This window comes from Magnolia sinica, chromosome 15, assembly GCF_029962835.1.
Source record: "Magnolia sinica isolate HGM2019 chromosome 15, MsV1, whole genome shotgun sequence".
Taxonomy (NCBI): Eukaryota; Viridiplantae; Streptophyta; class Magnoliopsida; order Magnoliales; family Magnoliaceae; genus Magnolia; species Magnolia sinica.
Genome location: NC_080587.1, coordinates 76,281,442 through 76,291,586, shown reverse-complemented (window position 1 = coordinate 76,291,586; position 10,145 = coordinate 76,281,442). Strand labels below are relative to the sequence as shown.

The following is a 10,145-nucleotide window of genomic DNA, read 5'->3' as shown; positions in this document are numbered from 1 at the left end:
TAAAAACTTTCTAGGGCCTATTATAATGTTTCACTAATGTTTATTTGCCATCCAACCTGTTGCTAAGGTCACATAGACCGGGGTGGAGGGGGGGAATAAACAAATATCAGCTTGATCAAAACTTATGTGGCCAATCAATGGTCAATAACCACTGTTTTTTAATGATATGGTCCACCTGAGAATTAGATCTGCTTCATTTTTGGGCTCATACCTTTAAAAAGATCTGAAAAAACAAATGGACAGTGGGCATAGAATACATACATCAAAGGTGGGCCCCATGGTAAAAGGCCCCACCGTCTTGGGTGAGGCCAGGGCTGCGCTTAATCCACTACCCCCGAACCGGGGTGAACCCTTGACACCCAAATGGACCCCACAACAGCTGAGTGATCGGCAGTTTTCCTGGCTTACTTATTCAGATTTCATAGTCGAGCACGTTTGGCCCGCCTGCCACTCAGACATACTTATGGCTGTTTGGTTGCACATCTTTAAAAGAGAGAGAGAGAGAGAGAGAGAGAGAGAGTACTTTTCCACACGAATTTTAGCCCTCTTTTACTTCCACAGAAAGTAGACACATCAATGTAACAACTGAATCCTTTGATAGAAAACTGGATCGATGTAAGAAATGTGACAAAATGAATTTTTGGGGCCATGGCAACAACAAAAAAGGGAAAAAAAAAAAAATCAATTTCTCAAGCAGCTATAGTCAAGCTTACAAGATATGAACATACACCCAACAAAGAGTGTGACACTCAATTTATAGAACCATGACTTTAAACCCTATACACATTTATCTAGACTATATGATACAGCTGGATGTATATATTAATGCGGACGGGTGCTCTTTTTACCCACCATGCGATCGACACTGGGCCACCTGTGTCTAGTTTGACCAGACATGTATCAGACCTTGCTTGTTGCCAGTGTAGATCTCGTTTCGGTCCTCATCATAGAAGAGGGCAGTAACATCTTCGAGAGCTTCCTGGACAGTGCTTCGGATCCAAGACCTGCCCGTTCTGCCCCGCGGGCTGATCTGAAGATTGGGGTCGCTCGAAGAGATCTTTGCAATGCATTTTCCTGTTAGGATGTTGCTCATGTTGATTGATCCGACTGCGCCAGCTGCTCAAACATTCTCAAAATCAGTCTCTGGGAGGGACAGTGAAACAGCCATAGTTCCAAAACTCAGTGACTTGACTCAGAACAACTTAGCTGAGTCAACTCAACTCGTCGAGATTCCAAGCTGAGTCACCATGAAACTTTCTGGCGAGCTCAGTGACTTGCCCACTCGTCGACTCGACATGACTAGCCACGACTCAAACTGAGTTACTCGGTGATTGCTTTTTGGAATGAAGAATAAAAGCAGTGCGTGAGATTTGAATCCCCAACCTTACCAAGAGAGGCAACTGCTGCTACACGCAAGCAATGCACTTCATCTATGACGTGTGTCAATTTTTATATTCATAACCATTTAAATAGCTCTGTTACTTAATTATTGTTTTTTTTTTCTTCTTTTTTCTTTTTTTTTTTTGAAAGATGAGATTTATTAGGCTAAAGCCAAAAAAGAAAACAAACAATAGCAGGAACAAGGAAAACAGACAATAAAAGGAGCAAAAATCCTAGGAAAAAAACAATATTACTTAATTATTGTTATTAATTTAAAATTAAAATATCAAGTTGAGTCGAGTCTTCGAGTCAACCTGACCCAGCTGGACATCAAGCCGAGTTGAATTTTTGGGTTTTTGAACTATGGAAACAGCAAAGGAAGAGGACTGGTCATGGGATCAAGACAGCTTAAGGGTCCATACTAGAAATAAATGCCACTTGCTACTGCTAAACCCAAAGAACCACACATGCCAAAATTGCATGAGCATTTGAGATACTGAGTCTTCATCTGGAAGGCCACAGCATTCAATGGCCTTGGCCCAAAAATCTGGCCGGTATGCTCATCAGGTGGGATGCACATGTAACTTGAATGTTGGATGCTGGATACACTCTTTTAACTACCATATTTTACGAAATCTAGCTCCCCTGACAAGCAGGCCATCCTGATTTTTTTGGGCAAGGGAACATAACTGTGGAGCCCGCCTCATAAACAGCAGGATCCCACATGTGCTACGGGAGTAGCACAAGTGGGGTATCTAGATTTGATAACTCAGATGTCACAAGATGCAATTTATGGAATTGATATAACAGATATCCAAGACATGGATTAGAAAAAGAAGAAAACAAACGAAATTATCATATGTACCTTCTCCATCGTCTTCTGTTCCTTCCTCAGCTTTACAATAGGAGATTATCAGGTCCTGATCGCTGGTTATGTAGATGTTGTTTGTGTTGCAGTCAGGGTGCCACAACAAGTGGTCCTCAAATGAAGTAACCAGCTCTCCTCGGAAATTCCACACAGCAACAGTTCTGTTCCGGAATGTCAAGAAAAGGTGGTTCTCATAAAGGAAGATGAACGCAGATGGAGTCATGAACTCTGTCTGGCTCACTTCAGTCAAGTCCGAGTTCCTCACCTGATCGAGTGGTCAAATAAAAGGGAAGCAGATAAGAACATCAAACACCCAAACCAAGTTCTATATATATGTGTGTGTGTGTGTGTGTGTGTGTGTAGCTAAAGCAGCCCACCCACATCGAGAATTTGCAGGTTCTCGTTTTCTTGCTTGACCAGAAGCTTCTCATTGAACTGCTCGATGAAATCAACCTTCTTGTTACGATGCAGCAAGTGATGGAAAGATTTTAACACAGTCCCATTTTCGATGGAGAGTATCTTCAGAGGAACATAACCAGGGGCTCTATAGCATATTAACAGCATAATTCCTGGACTGCAGTCACAAAACATTATCAGAATTCCAGATGGCTGTCAAGGGTCTGGGTCAAAAGTCCCAAATTGTTAAACAGGCAACAAGAGAAAGAGGGAGGGAGTATTGGACCTGATTTTAATCTCCTGAACGTTTTTGTCAGATATAGAGTACAGGAAGGAATAGTTCTTTAGATCAAACACCTTGTAAATGCTGCATGGGTGTGCATAAACCAAGAATCACAGAATAACGTTATTAGCCAATGTTGGTATCTGAAACAATGAGCAGCTGCCCTAATGCATCAGGACCTGCGGTGTTCTGATGCACCAGTATTAAAGTGGAGCCCAGACAGCTGGTCCAATGGACTGCACTGTGACCTGTGAATGGAGGACGCCCCGAAATTTTCATAGATTTGAAGAGATCCAAACTTGCAAAACTCTGGGGTTAGGAAGATCCCAGCCAAGATTTCCATCTGCAAACTGCTCAAGACATCCCAGAAGCACGCTGACATGACAGTTGCTCTCTTTTTTTATTAACCATCTTATTTAGAAGATGCTGATGGAAGGGTTAAGTCTTCCAATCTGGTAGAATTTTTGGGGCATCCCAATCCACAGTAGGCCCATCAGATCAATGATTTGGCACACGACCATGGACCACATGTACATAACCAGGGGCATCATGGCACTATACAATTTCTGATGCATCAGGACCCTACGACTCCACCCAAATCAAAGCGAGAACAAGTACGAAGGAAATTGCCTACCCATCCTGGGCTGAATATGTTAGTACTTTGCCATTAACATCATCGAATTCAACAAAACCAGGCCATTTCAGTGATTCTGATTCAAAGAGCGGAAATCCAGCGTCCAATTGATTCCTCCTAATATACCTGTCAAGAGTTTTATGAAAAATATATCCAGTCAGGGCTTTATAAACGCTACCATTACCAGAGTACTAGAAGATGAGGCTGAAGCGTGAGTCAAATGTCTTAGTTCTTACTCTATGGGTGTAGTTCTGCACTTCAAGGAGCTAAAGCTATCCGATGCATAAACTGATACCGTGATAAGTGAATCGTTGTTCTTGTTATAGAAAAGGCTTCTAATTACTTCATCTGAACTTATATTCAGGAAGCATATACGTTTGTTCGTTGCTGCCAACATCAGCATATGAGAATGTCAACAACAACAGTAGATAGGTTATCTATTGCAGCACTGCTCACTACTTCGGGAGCCCATTTTGAGCCACCTCAAAAATTGAAAACGCGCCAGAACGGTCCAGACCCTGACCATTTATCAGGAGGATTCACAGCATGGATCAATTTAGGTAGAAAATCTCACGGACTTCTGATCTGATGAATGGGCAAAATATCAATAATATAAGTAATATTTTATTGGCAATGCCCGGCATTGAATGAAAAAGGCTAACCAATCAGACGGGAAGGATCGTCCAGTCCATGTGATTTGCAGATCACGGATCATTTTACCGCATTTCCAATTTGAGAGCAGTGCACCATATAAGATATTGGTGCTGCTTGGGTTAGATCTCCCCATCAGTAAATAGACAAGCCATTAATGAAGACTGAAAATCCGAAAGAGGAAGTCCTTACTCCGACTAAAAGCAGCACAGAGACCAGACTGTGCCAGAGCAAATATAACATCCTTTGCTGCAACAATCTCTATGATTTTGGATCTCTTATTAAGAAACGGCAACCTTGGAAAGCAGTGAGCCCCTGGGTCATACATATCAAACTCTTCCTGCATTATCAGAAGAAGAAAGATGGGCATTTATTGCACGGCATTGCAAAACTATTAGTACAAGGATTAGAGATGGCAATGACGATGAGAGTTCCTAAAATCCAACCAGGGCGTCAATGCCATGTTTAGGTATTACAGCCAAATTTTAGACATTCACTGAAACGCAAATTCTTCCAAACATTTCCAATTTAACATGAAAATCCAAATTTATACGTTTCCTACAATTTTAATGATTCCCCCTAAGGTGTTTGGCTTACCACAGCATTTGAATGTCCAATCACGTTTTTGAGGTGTGCTTCTTCATCCGATGACGTTTGGTGAGCAATATATTAATTGTAATTTATCATTAGAATTGTTATCAGCACCCACTCCAGCTGAAAAATAAAAGCATCTTTTCCACGTTTGATTACAGTTTCGCACAAAGTTTTTTTCCCCCATTTTTTTTTTGTGATAGCAAAGATGATATTGAACCCTTCTCATCACACATGAGAAAGATGCACTGATGGAACAAAATGAGAAATAGAGGATGATGAGAAATCATCCGACACCTATAAGCCTAGACTCATCACACATGATCATCCAGTGGTTCCTGTAAAAGGCTTTAAGACCCAAGGCCTAAACTATCACCTTTCCTTGCTCTTTGAAAGACCCCCTTCTGGCAGTTCCAACATCTTGTTGAAGGCCCTAATGTTTCTTCCTTCCAAATTGACAGAAGCCCCACTGACAGAGACAATCTCTATAACACCCGCCTCACTTACATAATAGCTTGGAAAGGGGCAACAATCGATCCTAGCATCACCCAAGCCATCTCAATAGAGTCAAAAACCTCCTACATATCTCTGTTGCAAAGGCATATGGATAATCCACAGAATTTGCATTATTCGCACATACTATAACATCAGAACAACCTTGTATGCCACCCTCCCTCCCGCACACATATTTACAGGGAATTATAGTACAAAACTATGTTTTTGTATTACCAAAAGTAGAATCAATCAGAGTGTAAACACTTACTCTAATGCATATTCTTATTTGCTAAAGAATGGTTCATTGAAGGTTCATGTTTGCACGTCTAAGGAGAGGTTATTGGTTGGTTGTAGGGACATTGATAGTGTCTCATATATATATATATATATATATATATATATATATATATATATATATATATATCAGAGCAACATTAGATAGATTGGAAACCCATCTTGCTGCAAAAAAAATGTCAGGACCTTTGTATTGTTGCCAATAGAATCTCTAAGATATAGCTTCTCTACGGGCTGTGAGAAGAATCAACCTTTCTTTTAGAAGGTGACTCCTCATGGTGAACTTCGAGAAGTATGTGTAGAGCTCCATCTTGACTTTCTCCACAACAGTTTAATCAGCTGATTGGTTGCCAAAAAACGCTAATGGTTCCTTAAGCATGCAACAATTTCGGGTCAGTTTCTGAATGGTAGGTGGGCAATCCTTTTTTTAATCCAGCTCTGGAAGCGGCCAAGGCTGCTCACAGTTGAACATGGCAAAGGTCCACAGATTATGTGTCACTCAACATGTTACACAACCATTCCTGACCATCATTTGTCTCATCCTCAAATGGTTGATGGTTAGAACCTTCCCTTTACAGCCTAGCCACCCGAATACAACAACTCTCAGGCTCAGCCGACCTCAATACGTCATGGACATAGGGACATCCATCCCATCCCCCACAACCCTACGAACAAAATTATAAAACAATTTCACCAAGAATCTCCCAAAGGCTTCGAGTCTCTAATGCCATCTGTCCCTGTTTGTCAGTGAAGGATTCATGCTTTGAAGCCACTCCAACAAACAAATGAATTCTTCAGTCTCTTGATCTCTAAAGCTTCTTCGGAAGCATAGGTCCCAAGGCACCACTCCCCTAACCACTGAGACACATTGTGCAATCCTCGCCTCCTTCATTGTTGCTTACTTGTTCATGACAAAATCCAATCAAAAAGGTCTACCACTGCACAAAGCAACCCCTAAAATCTATTTATAGAACCATTCCAACTTCATGAGAGAAATATCTTCCACCCTGAAATATATATCCAAATTCCTAAGCTCTCTATCTAGAGAAGAGGCCCTTACCAACCTACCTCTAACACACTATATTTACAAGAACGTATAGTACAAGCTTGTGTTGTTAATGCAGAGGCATTTTCACACCGAGCTCAAGTGCGGTTGCCTGTGAGATGCAAGGGCAAACTCGGGGTGGGTGGCCTGTGTGAGATGGATGGCTCGTGTGAGGCGGGCCCCACCCTTGTTAGGCGGGTGGCTCGTGTGAGGCGGTACCCATGTGATTTGGAGCCCACGAGGGGAGTTCGGCCGAGGTCCTAACCCATGAGATGTGGGGCTTAGGCTATGAGATAAATGAATTGATTCACCATGCTCTAACAATTCGAGCTTTTAGAGCAAGTGGTTAATTGTCCTATATCAATTGTTTTTTTTTTTTAGAGGCAACAAGAGAATTTCATTAAAACAGGAAAAATGGAACACAAACAGAGGAAAGAAAGAAAAGAAAACGAAAACAACTATCTGTTGAGATAGCAGACAGACGCTAGTACCCTAAGAAACAAAAGTCATCGCCTTTCAAACCCTTGACATTAGCCCCCCATTCAACAAGCAGCCTCTTGGCCCTAGCCCCGACTACACTAACTGAAGTCGAAACGTTGTTGAAGCATATCTCGTTCCTTTCTAGCCAAACTGACCACCAAATAGCCAAAATGGTCATTTTCCAAATGGAGGATCTGGATCTTCCTGGCCTGAATCTATGCCACAACGCAAGAAGGTTGCAGGCCGTGTCTGGAATACACCAGGAGATGTTGAACCTCTGACAAAACTCGATCCAGATTTGGTCCTATATCAATTGTTGTGTTACCAAAATTCAAAAGCATGGTTGGATATATCAATGAGGGTGAGTATAAACATTTATTATATCTTATTATATTGCATATTACTAAGGAATGGTTCCTTCAAAGTTCATGTGTGCATGCTTAAGGTGAATTTATTAGTTGGTCGAAGGTGGATATAATGTCAAATACATGTATGTCAATGCCACCTTAGAAAGATTGGAAAGCCGTCTTGCTGCAATATGTATGACAGGACCTTTGTATTGTTGCCAATATGGAATCTCTAAGATATAGCCTCACCATAGTTGAGAAGAATCATCCTTTGTTTTTTAATGGACATCTTCATGGTGAACTTCAAGAATGTGTACACTACAAAGGCCCCATCTTGACTTTATCTACAACAAAAACTTAATCAGTTGATTGGTATGTCACAAAAGGCAGGTAACAGTTTTTCAAGCATGTTGGACTTGAAAAGTTCAAGATTCATCTTCATTGTCGTCCTCTTAGCCTTTCTACCAGCACTCTAGGGTCAGCACTTGAATGGTAGGTTAGCAAAGTTCTATGACCAGCTCCCCACTGGAAATCAACCTTCCTTTTCTACCCGGGCTCTGGAACTAGCCATGGCAAAGGCTCACAGTGGAAAAAGGCAAAATTTAAAACTTCATATTGGAAGCAACCGCATTCATAATTTCCAGCCATGCTTTCTAAAGGGTAGAGTTATTTGATATTTTGCCTAACTACCCAAACCATGGTACTAAAAATAATTAATTGTGGCCCTAAAGGCCATTATGTAAAGGAAACGGTTGCCCTCATTAACACTTGCCCTCATTACGTGGTACAAGGTTGAATCAGTCTGTTATGAAAAAATGGGCCATAACCGGTATACTTTTTCCATTTCTTTATTCGTTTCAACCATAAAGTGAGTAGAAACTAAGTTTAAACTGGATGTAGGACTCTAGCAGGACTTGTCTAAAGATCAAAATGTAAAATTTGAGCATCGATGAACTAAAGCGAAGTGGACCATTTTGAGAAATATTGTAAGGGATAAACTATCACTTTTTTCATTGTTCTATCTTCGTTTGTTGTACTTTGTGTAACAGGCCCTAATCAACTGAATTATGCTTGACTCGTGTTCGATTAGGGCCTATTTGGTCGACTTTCACTAGGTCAAGTAGACACTTGCCCAATATATGTCATTCTTACCAAAGCTCATTGCACTATCAAATATGTCCAAAACCTGAAAAGAATAACATATTTGCAATCTTCACATTTATTAGAATTTTACCAATAATGTTTTAGATTTTTTCCTAAATAAAAAGTTTTCAACCGTTAATATGCCTACCATTGCCATAATACCTTGGCCCAAACACACACTCGATACCTTCCACCACAAACAATAACGTACAAATTCTACTACTAAAACCAACCATAATCTGCAACATTTAAATCAAGAACTAACCCTAGTCAGAATCCAAAACCCTATTTAGTTGCCAAAACAAGAACTAAAGCAATAATCTGACCAAAATACCAAACCCTAATTAATACTTAAATAAAAAGCTAATCCTAACCAGCAACATCCAATGCATACAATTGCACACAATCCCTACCAAATTCTACTTCTCAATCACAAACCTAGTGCCTCCGCAGAAACCCAAACCCCAGTTACACCCCTAAACAACGAAATAAGTCCAAATTCAATCCAAACCCCAATTCCGCATTCAATCAAAACCCTAGTGCCTCCACGGAATCCTAAAACCTAATTACACCCCTAAACAATGAAGTAAGTCTAAATTCAATCCAAAAACCCTAATTCCGCATTCAATCAAAATCCCTAGTGCCTCCGCAGAATCCCAAACCCTAATTACACCCCTAAACAATGAAATAGGTCATAATTCAATCCAAAAACCCTAATTCCACATTCAATCGCGAACCCCATCAGCTCATTGTAGTCTTCGGCACCGAAACGGATTCCACCGGGCAGAACGGAATGGTAGAAGAGAAAGAAGAAGAATCTAACCTGGAGGTGGAAGTTCCTGAATTTCTCCTGGGCATTGTAAGACCGACCGCAGGACATTTTCCTGGAAAGTCCGATCTCGCGGCGCTGCAGCTTCTTGACGGAGTTGTAGGAATCGGCATCCCGTAGCAGGTTCTTGGCGGGACCGGAGGGCTTGGATTCCCGCCCCCGTCTTTTGGCCGTGACTCGGAAGCGGACTCGGAGGAGTGATTTCTTGTTCTCCATTCCTATTCCTCTCTCTCTCTCTCTCTCTCTCTCTCTCTCCCTCTCAGGATTTTCTACGAGGAGAAATAGAGTCTCTCCCCCTTCTCTGTATTTTTAATTAATACTTCAGAACATTGTGACCCGTTTGAAATGATGGATTGGAATCCATATCCGAATCTACCGTTGTGTTTGGTTGACATGGACTGCAATCCAAATCAGCTTCTATTTAGAATGCACTGTAATTCTCCCGTATATTCACAGGGCCTTACTTTGATTAACTAAATCAATTTTTATATGCTAAATTAATATGTATATGTAACCTTTGATATAATGAATACAGTATTAAGTTCATTGAAATATATGTTTTAACTAAAATGCAAAAAAAATAATACTTAGGCCACAAATATAAGAATCACAAACAAGTGACTCATTGATATTTTCTAATTATTCATTTAAATGTCCAATGTTTAAATGAATATAGCTATTCTACTGATATGGTTTTAGTGTTGCAACC

General features: G+C 40.7%; 1 protein-coding gene across 2 annotated transcripts; it reads right to left on the bottom strand.

Moving 5' to 3' along the window:
• Positions 1-570: 570 nt before the first annotated feature.
• LOC131228162 (uncharacterized) lies at positions 571-9,818 on the bottom strand. Of its 2 annotated transcripts, XM_058224002.1 has the most exons (8): positions 9,431-9,816; positions 4,405-4,552; positions 3,798-3,948; positions 3,562-3,687; positions 2,931-3,011; positions 2,630-2,822; positions 2,246-2,513; positions 571-1,116 (listed from the first exon to the last, which is right to left on the bottom strand). In XM_058224002.1, exons 1-8 carry the CDS (start codon positions 9,650-9,652, stop codon positions 881-883), a joined length of 1,425 nt encoding a protein of 474 aa, XP_058079985.1. In that variant the 5' UTR covers positions 9,653-9,816; the 3' UTR covers positions 571-880. The 2 variants fall into 2 exon arrangements, with proteins under 2 accessions (XP_058079985.1, XP_058079986.1); XM_058224003.1 differs by lacking the exon at positions 2,931-3,011 and having other exon boundaries at positions 9,431-9,818.
• Between the last annotated feature and the right edge of the window lie 327 nt (positions 9,819-10,145).

What these genes read in the sequence shown, in the direction of transcription:
- LOC131228162 (XM_058224002.1), bottom strand. Translation starts at nt 9,652, where the DNA reads ATGGAGAACAAGAAATCACTCCTCCGAGTCCGCTTCCGAGTCACGGCC. An exon ending in TCAGGAACTTCCACCTCCAG is followed by an intron (nt 4,553 to 9,430) that starts GTTAGATTCTTC and finishes CTGATAATGCAG; the next exon opens with GAAGAGTTTGATATGTATGA. An exon ending in AGAACCTGCAAATTCTCGAT is followed by an intron (nt 2,514 to 2,629) that starts GTGGGTGGGCTG and finishes CCACTCGATCAG; the next exon opens with GTGAGGAACTCGGACTTGAC.